Source organism: Drosophila virilis, chromosome 2 (genome assembly GCF_030788295.1).
Source record: "Drosophila virilis strain 15010-1051.87 chromosome 2, Dvir_AGI_RSII-ME, whole genome shotgun sequence".
NCBI classification, from domain to species: domain Eukaryota; kingdom Metazoa; phylum Arthropoda; class Insecta; order Diptera; family Drosophilidae; genus Drosophila; species Drosophila virilis.
The window spans coordinates 1,283,644-1,298,879 of NC_091544.1; the positions used below are offsets into that span (position 1 = coordinate 1,283,644).

General features: G+C 46.8%; 5 protein-coding genes across 5 annotated transcripts; 3 read left to right on the plus strand and 2 right to left on the minus strand.

Annotated features, from left to right (window-relative positions):
- Window positions 1-461: 461 nt before the first annotated feature.
- On the minus strand, window positions 462-7,612 carry Nelf-A (Negative elongation factor A). Its single transcript, XM_002058441.4, has 7 exons — window positions 7,216-7,612; window positions 5,805-6,059; window positions 4,185-5,738; window positions 2,932-4,125; window positions 1,852-2,286; window positions 1,630-1,785; window positions 462-1,567 (listed from the first exon to the last, which is right to left on the minus strand). Exons 1-7 carry the CDS (start codon window positions 7,423-7,425, stop codon window positions 1,436-1,438), a joined length of 3,936 nt encoding a protein of 1,311 aa, XP_002058477.3. The 5' UTR covers window positions 7,426-7,612; the 3' UTR covers window positions 462-1,435.
- A 191-nt stretch (window positions 7,613-7,803) lies between these two features.
- LOC6635203 (ATP synthase subunit C lysine N-methyltransferase) lies at window positions 7,804-8,694 on the plus strand. The gene is made up of 2 exons (XM_002058442.4): window positions 7,804-8,185; window positions 8,246-8,694. Exons 1-2 carry the CDS (start codon window positions 7,912-7,914, stop codon window positions 8,623-8,625), a joined length of 654 nt encoding a protein of 217 aa, XP_002058478.2. The 5' UTR covers window positions 7,804-7,911; the 3' UTR covers window positions 8,626-8,694.
- Oga (O-GlcNAcase) lies at window positions 8,618-12,559 on the minus strand. The gene is made up of 6 exons (XM_002058443.4): window positions 12,206-12,559; window positions 11,385-12,144; window positions 10,603-11,326; window positions 10,326-10,417; window positions 9,844-10,271; window positions 8,618-9,774 (listed from the first exon to the last, which is right to left on the minus strand). The coding sequence occupies exons 1-6, from the start codon at window positions 12,456-12,458 to the stop codon at window positions 8,957-8,959; spliced, it is 3,075 nt and encodes a 1,024-aa protein (XP_002058479.1). The 5' UTR covers window positions 12,459-12,559; the 3' UTR covers window positions 8,618-8,956.
- Window positions 12,560-13,046: 487 nt separating this feature from the next.
- LOC6634892 (glutathione S-transferase 1-1) lies at window positions 13,047-13,788 on the plus strand. The gene has a single exon (XM_002058444.4). The coding sequence runs from the start codon at window positions 13,076-13,078 to the stop codon at window positions 13,715-13,717; it is 642 nt and encodes a 213-aa protein (XP_002058480.3). The 5' UTR covers window positions 13,047-13,075; the 3' UTR covers window positions 13,718-13,788.
- A 146-nt stretch (window positions 13,789-13,934) lies between these two features.
- Window positions 13,935-15,235, plus strand: LOC6634893 (uncharacterized). The gene is made up of 3 exons (XM_002058445.4): window positions 13,935-14,152; window positions 14,261-14,416; window positions 14,469-15,235. The coding sequence occupies exons 1-3, from the start codon at window positions 14,030-14,032 to the stop codon at window positions 14,934-14,936; spliced, it is 747 nt and encodes a 248-aa protein (XP_002058481.1). The 5' UTR covers window positions 13,935-14,029; the 3' UTR covers window positions 14,937-15,235.
- The last annotated feature ends 1 nt before the right edge of the window (window position 15,236 follows it).

Here is a 15,236-nt window from a genome sequence, read left to right on the forward strand (position 1 = left end):
TATGACTCGTTGTACGATTATTAAAAAAAAATGTTATAATTGTATATTTCATGGAATGCCTATTCGGTTGATTGATTTATTGATTGATTACCCGTTGTAAGCTTTCAATGCAATCAAGAAAACCCAATATCAAAACATTGTTATTAATAAATGTGAACGATTGATTGATTACTTGATTGACTGATGTATGCATTTAGTGCAATAAAAAAAAACAGATTATTAAGTGGTTCAAAAAAACTTACCGTTTTTCAGGTTTTTTACGACTGATTGATTCACCGATTGATGACTAGTTGAGAGTAGGCAATCAATCCAAAAATGGTTCATCTAATCCTTTATAAAGCTGATCCATCAATTCTATAGCACCACGTCCTTAGAAATTTTCCAAAGCTCCAATTTTTCCAATTGAGATAATGCTGGACATCTCCGGGTTATTTTCATCATTTTTTTACATTGATAGTCGATTTAAACATTAAAGCCATAAATATGGTTGCTTTATTCTAGTCTATTACACAATTCAAGATTAATATTATTTTTGCTGCGGTTGCTCTTGCCAATATTTTTGTTTTGGTTTATCTCTTCGTTTTTTCTTGCCGTTTTTTTCTTGTTTTTTTTTGTTTTCTTTTACATACATTCATAATATTCATAATATTTTATATAGTTTTTGTATTTTTTTGTTTTTTCTTTTTGTTGTAATATTTAAAGTGAGCTCCAAAAAGGTATTATTATGCTTCTGGCTAAATTAATTATACATTTTCTTTACTCGAGAACTAATTACATAATGCTAAGTATGCATATATATATATATATATTTACGTATATATTTGCATATAAATGTGCACATATAATGTGTGTGTGGGTGTGTGTGTGTGGGGGTATGTGAATGTACGATCATTTGCATTTGCCATTCATTTCATCTTTCATCTCTCCAGTCAAGCGTGCTCCTAATCATACATTATGCATATGCTTGGTTGTGTGAAATGTGTATGTCAGTTTGTGTGTGTGTGTGTGTGAGTGTGTATGTGTGAGTGTGTATGAGTGTGTATATTACTGTGTTTATGTTTGTGTGGGTATTTGTGGCATGATTACTAAACGTTTTAAGCGCTAGCATATATACTACATACATATATACTAAGAACTGTACAGCTACTAATTTACGTTAATTGTTTTATAGTTCATTTATTTCCAACATTTTGGAAAGCGGGGGAAAGAACTGGGTAGCGACGTAAGGGAGAGTGAGGGGATGGGATGGGGGATTGGTTAGTAGCCTAATTAGCGAATAGCCAAGCACAGCTGCTGGCCATGCAGAACGAATGACGCACAAACAACTCCAGTTGTAGCAATAGCATTCTAGGGTATACGCACAGTACGGCAAATCGGGAGGAGCCTATCGGAGGCCCACCTAGGATTTGCGCACAATGCGTATGACCCTTGTGGACTATGAGGCGGCCGTCTGATCCAGGAGCCTGTAGTTCTGGAATGTCTTCCATTCGCCGGTGTTGTAGTCCAGGCGGATGTGCGATTCGACCAGGCACAGCGCCGTGTTGCCATCCTCTTGTTGCACTTTTTCCTGTGAACGTATAAATAAAAATCAATACATTTTGGACACAGATCTATGTGAAGGACACGCACCTCGGTTTCGCCCAGTTTGATGACCAGCACATTTTCTGTATTGGGCCGCGGATTCTCGCGCAGTCCGGCCATAAAGCCCAAGATGAGCGCCTTGTCTGGTCGCGAAACGCGGTTCGCCTTGCGGAACATCTCGTGCGCCTTGTGCACGTGCTCATTCTAAGGGGCAGAGAGCGAGAGATTAGACCAGGTTTTAATATCTGAAGCGTTGGGAAAAATGCTTACCGAAAGCGACAAACCGCGTCGCTGTGGCGCCTGCTGTGCCGCCGGAGCTGTCGTCTGCTGCTGCTGCGCCTGCTGCTGGGTGACCTGCACCTGGACGGTGCGCGATATGGCCGCATTGTTGTTGCCCTGCTGCTGCTGCTGCTGCAGCTGGGCGCCCGCGGTGCTCGTCGAGGTGACCAAACGCTGTTGCAGGGCCGGCTTATGCTGCACCAGTATCTGTTGTTGCTGCTGCTGGCGCGGCTGCTGTTGCGACGCCGCCGCCGCAGCTGACTGCGTTATAATCGTACGCTGCGCGCTGCTCGGCGGCGCCGCCTGCACCTGCACCAGCTGCGGCTGCTGGCCAGGACGCTGGATCAGCGTCAGGCCCTGCGGCAGCGTGGTCAATCCTCCGCCCACATTGGTCATGACTGGCCGTATTATCGTCTGCTGTGTGGACTGAAAAGCCATTTGATATTAGTTTCTTATTTTGCACACACTTAATTCAAAATCGGATTCCATTTCTTCGCAGAAATGTATATAAGCACACACGGAATTGGACGCAAGCTGAGAGACTCAATGATTATTTATGCTTATTGTCTGTTTAGTCAGGTCTAAACCCAAATAAAACCCAATCAATCATGAGCTTCGGGTACTCAAACACTTGCAAACAGAAAATCTTTCTTTTAAACAACTAAGCTCGAAAGGATGAAGCTGGCTCCAAATTTTATCTAGATTTCTAAGCCTCTGCTAGAATAAATTCCAATCAATCTCAACAGTCATGAGCTTCGCTCACAAACATTCGGAAACTCGAACAAATCGGTCCCCCAAAGGAGTTTTGGCTCAAGCTTGCTTTGAATGCTGAAGGGTTTCGCTGGGAATTTAGTCTGTGGCACAAGATGCAACCTCGAACTTGCTGCTGACTCTGACTAATCGAGTTTGATGCAAGCGATGTAGAGCTCTTTTTGAGTAGTCGTATGAAACACAACTCAACTGAATACTATATAGAATATATGCCATGTTTCCGCAGAGGCATTTGATCTGCGGCACCCTCTTGGCTGCCTTCGCTTTATGGCTCTGCCCGCCTCGAGCTGTTGCACTTACATTGCCAATGACACTCGTCGGCGTCTGCTGCTGCACGATGACATGCTGTCCCCCAAGCGTGTTGGTTGGAATTAGCGTGGGCATCAGCTGCTTGCCGGGCTGCACGCTCTGCTGCTGCTGCGGGGTCTGCTGTTGCAGCTGTATGGTGTGGGGCTGTACGCTTGTCGACGCCGTCGTCTTGACCAGGCCGGGCGGACCGGCCGCCGTGGTTGTCATGAGCGTGGCGCCCGCACCGAGTCCCGGCAGGCCGCCCACATTGCTAATGGGTATCTGATACATGTCGCCGCCAATATTACGCAATATGACGCCTTTCTGGGTGAGTATGATGGTCTTGTTCTTGCCCGCCGTCGTCGGTGAGACATTCAGTGTGCCGCCGGCTATGGCGCCGCCGGGCTGCATCAGCACCTGCGACAGCTTCGGCTGTTGCGTTGCCGTCGTATTGGCCACAATCGTGTGCTGCGGATGCGGCTGCTGTTGCTGCAACTGTGCCTGCATGTGTTGCTGCTGTGCCGCCTGCGAGGCGGGCTGTATGGTAACCGGCCGATTCGGCAGCTGCACATTTTGTATATTGAGCGTCTGCTGTCCGGCGGCGAGCGCTGCATTGGTGGCCACCAGCGGCGGCGGATTATTGGACACCAATGTTGTCGCCTGCTGCTGCTGCTGACGCAGCGGCGTCATGACCACGCCCGATGTGCCTGTTGTCTTAAGCAAGATCTTGGTGGGCGTCTGGCCGGCGCCGCCGCCCGCTGCCGTCTGATAAAGCGTCGCTGTCTGCGGCGCCGGACGCGTCTGCGTGAAGGAGGTGAGCGTGGGCAATGTCGGCTGCTGCTGCTGCTGCTGCTGTTGCGGCTGTGGTGCAGCCAGAATGTACTGCGTGGTTTGAGGCTGTGACAACTGTTGCTGCTGCAGCTGCTGTTGCTGCTGCTGTTGCTGTTGTTGCTGCTGCTGCGCGGCTGCTGCCGCTGCGCTGGATGTGGCGCCCTGCTGCTGCTGCTGCTGCTGCAGCTGCTGCTGTTGTTGGGCTCGCTTGGCGGGCTGTATAATGGTCTGCGAGATGATGACCGGGCCGCTATTGGCCGCCGTCTTTAGCTGACTCAGCGGCATGGTCTTAATAGCCTGCGAGGGTATTGTTGTTGTTGTTGTGCTGCTGCTGCTGCTGCCGCTGGCGCTGCTGCTGGCTGTCAAGAGAGGTTTCTGGAAAAAGAGCAGCTGCTTTAAAGACCAGACTTGACTTATTTATTGCATGAACTTACCGCACGCTGCGCGCTGGGCGTGGAGGCCAATATGACGGGCGTGGAGCTGTTGATCAGTATGGGCTGCTGCTGTTGCTGTTGCTGCTGCTGTGCAGCTGCGGCGGCTGCTGCTGCCTGACTGCTGCTGCTGCTGCTGCTGGCGGCGCTGTTGCCTGTTGTTGCTGCTGCCGCTGCCGCCGCCGCCTTGGCCTTGGCGGAGGTTATCTTAACAGAGATATTGTTGGGCAGATTGGCCAGCGGACTGGCCGCCTGTCGCAGCTGCTGCGGCGTCAATATGGTGGTTGTCGTGGTTGCTGTGCTGCTGGTGCTGGCGGCGCTGCTGTTGTTGGGCACGCTTGAGCCAGCCGCTGCGCGCAGCATGGGCTTTATGTCCAGCTTCTCCAACTTGATGGTGGTATTGCCCACGGTTGTGGTGGCCGTTGCCGTTGTTGTTGTTGCTGCTCCTACTGCCGCATTGTTGTTGTTATTCAGACGCTTCGGCTGCGGCGCGCTGCGTATAAGCAAATGTGATGCCCGCTGTGCCGGCTGCTGCTGTATAATGATGCGCTGCTGTGGCGTGGTCGTGGGCGTGGTGATCACCTGCGGCTGGGTGACGCGATTGGGCGTCGTCGGCTCAATCTTCTCCAGCTTTATGTTCGCCGGCACGATGATCTCCTCGCTCTTGATCTCGATTTCCTGCTTAATGCGCTTCGGCGTTTGATGATAACTATTATTATTATTATTATTATTGTTGTTGTTGTTATTGTTGCTGTTGTTGTTGTTGTTCAGCTTGGCCGCCGTCTTGGCTGCCTTCGCCTTGCTCTCCGCCTTGCGCGTGGGCGTGGCCACCACAGCCGGCGCATTCGTTTGGGTAAACTGCAACGTAGCAGCTGCTGCATATTCGGGCGTGCCCGGCGTCTCCGGCTGCAGTGCGGCCTTCGCGACCAGCTCAGGCGTTTTGAAGTCCTCGTCCGTTTGCTCCTCCAGGCTACCGCTGCTTTGGTTCAGCTGTGGCTCCAATTTGATTTCGAAACTGTTATTAGCCGATGTGGGCGTGGTTGGCGTCTCGCCCACGCTCGCATTCGCCACCTGCGCCGCATCCGTGGGCGGACTCTCGCTGTTATTATTGCAGCTGGCAGCTGCTGCGGCAGCAGCCGCTGCGGCGGCCTGTTGCTTCTGTTCCTGCTTCTTTTGCTGTTCCTCCAGCTGTTGTTCGCGCTTGCGCTTTTTGGCGGCGGCATAGCCCAGCGGCTGTTCGGTGAATTCGAGTATCTTGATGCCGCCATCCTTGCGGCCGGCTGGCGTTCGGCTGAGATTGGGCCGCTGCGCGTTGCCCGGCACGCTGGGCGAACGAAAGCCCGTGGTCGGCATGCGTGAGGGTATGCCCTTCAGTGGCGTTGTGTCCGTCATTTTGCGCGGCATGCCGCGTGAGCGCAACGGTATTGTCGGCGCCGATGACTTCTTTAGCGAAGATTGCGCATCCGCCGACTTGTGCAGCAGCTCTGTGCGCAGCTGGGCGCTCTTGGGCTTGCGCTTCAGCGTGAAATGCTTAACTGGCGCCGGCTGTTGGCCAACCTGGAGAGATGCACAAAAAGGTTAAAAGCCTGCTGACTGCATTTGTTGTGCTGGGCAGCTACTTACCACCGAGATCAACGCATTTTTGTTGAGATACTGGCACTCCAGGGGCAGCATGCCCAGATCCGAGTGCTTGGTGACCAATTTGCGCAGATCGTTGACCATATCGGTGAATATGGGTCGCGTGTCCTCGTAATCTGAGATTTCTGTGTTCAGCGAACTGGTCGCCGGAAATGTTTTCATCGTCTCCGCCAGCATCGAGACCCATAATTCCGAATCCAGGCCAGCAACTTCGATTACCTCCTCCAACTCGCTTTTCCACTGCAAATTTAATTGATAACATTAATAAAAGTTACTTGTAAAGGGAATCCATATTAGAATCCTTAAATTTTGCAAAAACTGTTATTGTTAAATGTTCTTGTTTATACAGTAAAAGCTAGGCGGAACGAACACCTATGATTCCAGCCGTTTTCTCCTTTTCCCGTGAAGGTTTTTAGACGCAGTTTTATGCTCATTTTCTATGGTTATAAATCAAACTGGATGTTTGTAAACTTCTTCTTTCTTTTTATCAATATATACATATACAGTGATAAGTACACCATGAATGCAAATAAGCTTTATTCCGGGTGTTGCATGTTTAAACAACAGAATAAACCCTTTTTCCCAATTTTCAGTGAGTTCAGTTTGAAGATGAAGATGTCAACACAAGGGAGATTTCACTGTACTTTAAAACAAGCGCTATGACCAGCTTCTGTTAAGTTAACAGCATGTTAACATAGCTTACTCAAATGTTTTAAAAGCAGCAATTTTATTTTATTGTCTTTTATGAGCATTTTTAATGTGTAACAAGTTTTTGTAAAAATATAATTTTTGTTTTTTGGGATGGGGGCACATCTTCATCTTAATAAAAATATACATATATGTTCCGCTGTTAAAGTTTACAGCACACACACACAAACAAGCACAATCAGATTCCCATTAGCTCACAAATAACTGTTTCCTATTTCGTAGTAGTTCATCAAAAACTAAAAAAACAACGGTAACAAATGACGACACACATTCAACAGTTTTGTATTGACCACCCGCTTAACGCCCACGCATACACACACAAAACCAAAATAAAAAAAAAGCACCAACACTGAACTCTGCTAAACGCACACATGTGCACACAAGTCGTTCGCGCAGAAGTGGCGGGAAATATTTGTATCTCTTTGGGCCACAAAAACAACACATAATCAACACTTGTATGTATGCATTGTCACATATTAATATATAGAGTGTATTTGACTTTTTACATTTCACGGCTATTAACAGAGTTTTGTTTGCATTTAAGGGTTCGCAGCACCATAAACTCTTCACCAACGCAGCATGTGTGCGTGCGCGTGTTTGTGTGTATGCGTATGTGTGTGTATGCGTGTACATGCTGGTGTACTTTTTTTTCCACTTTGTATTACACGAACGAGATATTGAGATTTACCTCTTCGACCAGACGGCGCGGAATATGCAGAAAACTGAGCAGCAATTTTAACTTGACCTGCGTCTGCAAATCGGGAAAACACTCTTTGATGTTGCGCAAAACCTCCTTGTTTAATTGCGAGCATATTGAACCATTTATCCACGAATCGTTTGATGTGCCCAGTTTATTATGCAGCCACAGTGATGTGTCGCTGTCCCTTACGTTCGCCATTTTAACGTTTACGCGTAAACACACACGGCGCACATAAAACTTAGCACGTCCAACGATTAAACACAATATTGCAGCGCAATTTTCAATTAATATTCGTTTTTTCTTTAGTTTTTGACGAAAAACACACACGAAAAACCCGTGGAAAATTGTAATAGGAAGCTACGACTGAAAAAAGTGTTGCCACATGTCAGATATAAGTGTGTACCCATGATGCGCTGAACGTAAATGAATACTGCAACACTGGCTGATAACTAACGATGTATCGATATGTTTTGCAGCCCTGATTATAATTTATTATTGATGAATATTTTAAAATATATATAATAAATACATTAATTAGTGGAATTATTAATAATTTTTGCTAAAAAGCACGTTCACTTTCTTTATTCAATTAATGAAATAATATAAGATGTTGTTATCGGATACGCATACGATCAGCTGTGATTTGTTGTTGTCTGTTTTGCAATAAAGTTTATATATATTTAAATGCAAATGGAAATTTTAAATGAAAGCGCACAAAATTCTGTTAAGAAACAGGGCATGTCAACGGGCGGTAAACTCCTAATAGGCGTGACTGGTGGCATCGGAATCGGCCTGTCAATTGTGTGCGCCTCGTTTGTGGCGCCCGCCTTTCGCAAATTCTGCCTGCCCTATGTGCCGGCTACAACAGAACAAATACAAAATGTATTACAATACCTGCCCAAAAATGCCAGCGGCAAGCTGCTAGACATTGGCTCCGGGGATGGACGCATCGTTGTGGGTGAGTTACAGTTATGGCACGCTGCAAATCCCTTGTAAAAGCTTATGTAATCTTCTCTAGCGGCGGCCCAGCATGCCAAGGGCCTGAAGACGGACGGCGTGGAGTTGAATCCTTGGCTGGTCTACTACTCCCGGCTGGCTGCACTGCGCCATGGAGTTGGCCAGCAAGCCCGATTCTTTCGCCGCGATCTCTGGAAGTTCAACATAAGCGAGTACAACTATGTGGTCATATTTGGCGTCGAGCAAATGATGCAGGATCTGGAGCACAAACTGATTGCGGAATGTCCGCACAATGCCAAGATCATAGCCTGTCGCTTTCCGCTGCCGCAGCTGCAGCCGGCGCGAATCATCGAGGACGGCGTAAACACGGTCTGGTTCTACGATCTCCGGGAACATAGACAACCAGATGGGATTCCAGCTGCAGTTAATCAAATAAGTTGATAAGTTTTATTTATTTCACTTAAGTTGTATTGCTTTTTGTGCAGAGAAAAACCATATACTTAAATGAAATGCTTGAGAATGTGGGGGGAGACAGTCGGATCGATCGTACGCATCGATGTGTACACTGGACCCGATGTGGTCAATACTAGAGGACAGCCGTATAAAAGAGTTTCACGATAAATATATAAATGACAGATTATTAAGATTATTTAAGAACAACTAATGCACATAGACAGATAATTAGGAAACCATAAAGACCAGACGCGCAGGCAGTGTTCACGTGGATGAGGCCCATTGATGGGGCTTGAGCGCGAGATCTCAGTGTCGAGGGCTAAAAGCGCCGCCCCAAATAAATGCACTTGCTGCGCCCATCGCGATAGACCTCAACAAAGCCAATCTTCGTGTAGAAGTTCATCTGCTCCTTATCCTGCTCGGGCACACAGACGTGCACACCAAAGCAGCCGTTGGCGCGCAGCGCGGCCAGCAGGACGGTCAATAGTCGCTTGGCAATGCCGTTGTCGTGCTGTTCCGCCTCCCTTAGAATGGCGGCGCTTATCACCGCCGGAAAGGTGCCGCACACCTCGTTGGGGCACACCAGCTCCTCGTCTCTATGAAAATCCTCTATGAAACGCACGCTCAGCTTGTGGGATTTGCTGTTGTTGCCGTCGGCTAAAGTTTCTAGCAACGTTTTTGGATACTTTTCGCGCAGCTCCGTTAGCCAGCAAACCTCTGTGTTGCGATGAAAGATATTTATGTCCGGAGCAGCGCAGACATATCCAACAATCGCGTCGCTCTGATCGTAGGCCACTAGGCACAGCTCCGGATGAATTGTTAAATGCGCGCCGACCAAGGCATCGGCAACAATATCGCCCAATGGAGCGGGCAACAAGATCTCATCGCCGTCCGGCTCGCTCTGCCACTGCAAATATGTGCGCGTACAGATCTTGTTGACCTGCGGCTCATCGGAATTCTGATATGGTCTCAATAGATAGTAATTGGCTGTCGGCTGCTCGGGCAACTTGTAAACAAACAAATCGTTGCCCGAATCGACGGGCATCAGGCGCTGCAAGTCGGCCGTGAGGCCGCCGCGAAACACCCAAGGCTCCTGATCGCCAGACATGAACGCCTCTTTCCAGCCTTTGCTAAACCCTGCAAAGAAACGGGAAACAATCCCAAATGAGCGGCCGTAAATATTGGATATAAGCTCAGCGAACTTACACGTGTAGCTGCCCTCCGTGTATGAGGACATGTTCGGCGGGAACTGACCCAAGGCCAGCCACTTGACATAGCAATTGAGCAGCGACAGTGCACCGGATATATCCCACACATACGAATACAAATCATGGCATATTTCCTTGTTCTCACAATTTGCAATTTTGATCAACAGGTCGAGAACGCCGCCGCACAGCTTGGAGAAGAATTCGGAGCGTTGCAGCCATTCGCTAATCTCGGGCTTGATAGCCTTAGCATCGGGATGGCCGCCGCCACCGGCGCGATCGTGGAGCAGCACATTCGCATTGACTTTCAGCCATTGGAACTCGCTGAGCAGCTTCAGGCCACGACTGCCGTGCTCAAAGGGTAAATAGAATAGATCACAGAGCAGGCTTAAATCATCTAAATTAATCTTGTTCTCGCTAGAAATTGATCTGAAAAGTAGACTAGGTTTATAAGTTGCCGATTGAGTTGAATAAAATGTTTACTTGTCCGCCAAATCTTCCAGCTCCTCCTCGTCCGCCTCGTGCATCTCCGCATTAGACTCTGGCGACGCTGAGACGCTTTCCACGTGCATGCTCTGCAAGAAAATATAAAATTAATCTCAGTTAAGTTGTTGAATTTTAGAATGCGCCTTAATTCGCATTCATTTCCCGCTTGGGGAATAATAAAATAATATATAAATAAAAATCTCCACATTTTCATCTTCATATCACTTTTACCAAGACCTTGAAACAAAGATTTAAGCGGACTTGGAAAGCTTACATTAACATCGTTGACCGATTCCTCCATGACGACATCATCGCCAGCCAACTTGATGGCTTCCTTTGGCGAAATCTGTGAGTTAATGCTGCTGCTGCACTCCATGGGCTCGTTGGCGCAAGCGCTTAAGGGACTCAGACTGTTTTCATCCAGCATGGTATCCACATTCAAATTGGCCACCTGGTCGCGTTTCTCAGCTATGAGAATATCATTGGCAGAAGTCGGCGAGATGTCGACTTTGTTGACGTCCGCTGGCGCTGGCTCCAGCTTAGCTGCCGGCTCGAATGCTTCACAGCTCAATTTGATGGTCTCCTCAACACTCTTGGCCTCCATTATGGGCGCCGGCACAATCGAGATAGGTATCTTTTTTGGCAACTCAATGTTGGATGCAACTGTTGTGGGTATGGGATTAATGATCTCGTCATTGGTCACAACTTTTGTCGGGGACACCAAAGAGTTCATCACCGGATTAGAAATGGGCGTCAGCGAGGAGCTAACGGTGCTGCATACATCGGCCAGCGCCTGGAGCTGGGTGGTGTTCACCTCGGGCACTGTGCGCGTATTTGTCGACGTGGTCGTCGTCGTCGTCAGGGTCATGCATGTGTTAATCGACGGTATTATAGGAATTATGGGCATGACCATTTCCACTTGCGGCTGCGGCTTGGTAATAGGTCCAAAGGCTTCCTTCGCCACAAAAAACTCCGGCAGCCACTCGCTGATGGCATTTCTATAGGATTAAAAGCAACTCTTGAGTCAATCCAGTTAATACAATGTCTTCGACTTACTTGAGCGCCAAGCGCGGATGATAGACGTTCTTGGACAGACACTCCACGGGCAAATCGTCCTCGTTTTCAGTCTCCAGCTTGATATCAGCGCTCAGGGAGCTGTTCATCTTTGCGTCCAGACTGCAGCGCGACCAGAAAGCCAGCGTATGCACTGCTATGAAATTGCCATAGAACTCGCAATTCGGATTGGTCATAACACCACGCAGATAGGGTATCAGCTCCGGCGAACGACCCGAGTACGGGCCAAGGAAGACACGTTTCTGATCGTAATCGTTCGCATGGAGATTATCCCAAATGACAGGCGGACGACGCAGTATCTCGGTTATTTCCCGTATCGATTCAATCGTCACAATCTTTGATATCACCTTGTCACCCGTCCAGAGTATGTCGATGTCGTTGTTCAGCTTGGAGCCCAGCGTGTTCAGATATTCCGAATCCGCAACGCTGGGCACGGCACGCGAGGCACAGTACTGCGTGGGGCAGAAGAGAAACTTTGGACTGCCCAAGTGGGTGAAAATCTCATTGGTCACCGAGACCTGGGCATTGGCGAACGTCTGGAACACCTCTTTGTCGGCCTTGGACAGCTCCGATTCAATGTCATCGAAGAGCAGGGCATATGCCTCGCAGCCAAACTGCGATACCTGATCTAGCTTACGCTTGAGCGTGCCAATCTCCTTCGGGCTGCTATAAGTCATATCCAGGCCCGGCGACAGGGCATAGTAGAAAACAATGCCCGCTTCTTTGGCGGCAGTAATCAGACCTAAAAATAATTGCAGCATTTGCCATATGAGCAAGCGTTTGTTCAAATTATAAATAAATACTTGATAAGTGATCCGCCTCCTCGACCGTGTAGAGCTCACGCCAGTAGGCGCGGTGCTTGTAGTCATCTTTGGGTGCGTACATATACGAGTCCATGCCCAGTTTTTTTAATTTGCGAAACAAATCTTTTCGCTGTTCGGTTGTCCATGGTCGGCCGTAGAAGCCCTCAATTACGCCGCAAATGAATTGGCGTTGACGATCCTGTGCGGTATGCTCTAAAGTTTCACATTTTTCCCTCATGTGGCCGTCTTCCATTTTCACAGAATCAGGATAAATGCGAGTTAAATGATTATTTATTTCAGCAAGCAAACGCTAATGCGGCAAACGTATTAGTGGCCTTTTGTCAGTGTGACCGCATTTCGCATATGCAAATATCCGGGCGAAAACTATGCACAACTGCAGCATCGATAAGTATCGATAAATATATATTTGCCGATAAGTAGTCTTAAGAAGAAGGATTTGATTATTTTATTAACATAATTAATTAACATAGGAGTAGCAAAATTAAATTTGAATTACTAATCAGAATACAGAATAAAGAAGAATCTATGTCGCCGACAATCAACTTAGGTCTGGCTATTATTAAGGCTGAAGCCGGACAAAGCCGGGTAATGCGAACTTCAGTAGATTTTCACAAGCAAAGTTCATTATAGCTTCTAGTTCATAAGATAATTCGAAATTTCGCCAGCTTTGTTATCTTAACAAAACTCATGAATTGTAATGATGAACTTTCACAAATATATTATCTTGTGCCCGGCACAGAAACCGCGATACTGAGCGATTATCAAACAAATGTTATCAGTTTGGCACAGAGTATATAAATCTGTGGAAACCGTTGAATGGAAATAGTTAAAGTCCACGTTACAGTCAAAATGGATTTATATTATTCGCCTTATTCAGCGGCCAGTCGGTCGATCCTTATGACTGGCAAGGCAATTGGTGTTGAGTTCAACAAGAAAGTCATAAACCTTATCGAGAATGAGCAGCTGAAACCGGAATTTGTGAAAATCAATCCACAACATACGATCCCTACGATCGTGGATGACGGCTTTGCTTTGTGGGAATCGCGCGCGATTCTGGTTTATCTGATTGAGAAATACGCCAAAGACGATGCTCTTTATCCCAAGGACCCGAAGGGACGTGCTCTAGTCAATCAACGCTTGTACTATGATATGGGCACGCTGTATAAGGCGTTTGCGGACTATTACTACCCTCAGTTCCAGAAGAAGGCGCCCGCCGATCCTGAGCTGTTCAAGAAGCTGGAATCGGCTGTAGAAATTCTAGATATATTCCTACAGGGTCAGCTGTATGTGGCTGGCGATAGATTGACGATTGCTGACATTGCCATTCTGGCGACAATTTCGACTTTGACAGTCGCAGACTTTGATCTGAGCAAATATTCCAATGTTAGCAAGTGGTACGAGAATGCGAAGAAGGTGACACCCGGCTGGGACGAGAACGAACAGTCTCTAAAGGAATTAAAGGTTCTGGCTGAAAAAATGAAGGCACAATGAGTGCACATTCAATAAATTGAACTTAACGTATAAGCTTGTGTCTTATTAAAATACTCAGTTAATAAATAACAAATCACTTTTATTTACGCGCGTTGTTTTTCGATTCGATTCTTAACGGCTTTTTAGTTTAGTATTTCTTAATTGATACTTGTATCGATAGCTCATACCATCGAAAAGCATCGATATGTCTGCACAGCTATGTGCTGCGGTTTTTTTGTGATATTCGGCTTGCGGTCGCACTGCTTGCTGGTGTTTTTATTTTGTTTTCGTTTTGCATTAAGAGTTTAAGGTTTTTAATTTAAGTAGCAACAAATGCAACCATTTATAGTTATACGCAACTACCGGGAAGATGACGAACTCAAATGCCAAGAACTGGTGCGCGATTACATCATGTCATTCTCCTCAAAGTCTTTCTTTGCGTTCTGCTTTCGTGAGGTAAGCCGACAATTGCGTGACTTATCTATGCCCCAAGCGTGGGCGCATCTCGTTAAGCCGCGCCCCTTGACCCGATCAAGTGGTGATATTTGTGAATCTAAATTTCAGATAACACTACAATTCATAGTCATCACTTGGGCCATATTCTTCATATTTCTGGGCGTGCCGCTGCTCTTCTGCGTGCTCACCATACCCGGCTGTGTGTTCTTTCTCTTCACCAGCACCTACTTCTCCTTCTACGCCAAGGCAGTGGAGCTAATGAGGGTATGTTATTAGATAAATAAATTCGTAGTATTGCTAACCTTATGGTTTTTAGGAGAAACCAGCCCAATCCTTGGTTGCCGAGTGCTACGAACCGTTCATCTTTCGCTGTGCACCAAACGAGGCTAGCTATCAAATCTTTATGGATCAAGCTCCATATGATGAATCGTATAAGAACAAGTTTCGTCGACGCATTGTGGCCACCATCAGCGTTAAGAATCACCATGCTGTCTACAATGCCGCCTGGATATATCGCTTTGCCATTGCCAAGCTGTATCCACACAAAAAGATCATGGAGCCCATGATAAGTCTTGTCTCGAAGAACTGCGTCAATGCCGGCTACGCCTCGCTGGAGTGCACAATATCCGAGTGGCAGGAGAGCGAGCGTGACTTCTACGATGACCTAGGCTTCGTTACCCGCCAGATCTATCACAAACAAATCATTGGCAGCAGCGTGACCGTGATGAAGACCCAATTGACGTACAATTTGAAGACAGATGACGCGCTGCAAAAGCAAAACTAGTAGGATGTAGAAAAAAGACTACACTCTCCATATATAGAGAATCTCGGGAAACTTAACTGTGAAACTTAAAGCAATATTTATATTTGTTTGTAAATTATATTCATATATGTATTGTATAAACATTCCCAAACACGCGATGTACGCAGTCCACACGAATTTATTTATGTCCCACAAAAGACATCGCATTTTGTATTAAGAGAAATATGTTAGTTTCGTTTTGTCCTGCTTTATTATATATATCTTGTTTATTCTTTGACATATTCTATTTAAATAAATAAAATATATATTAATAAATAAAAC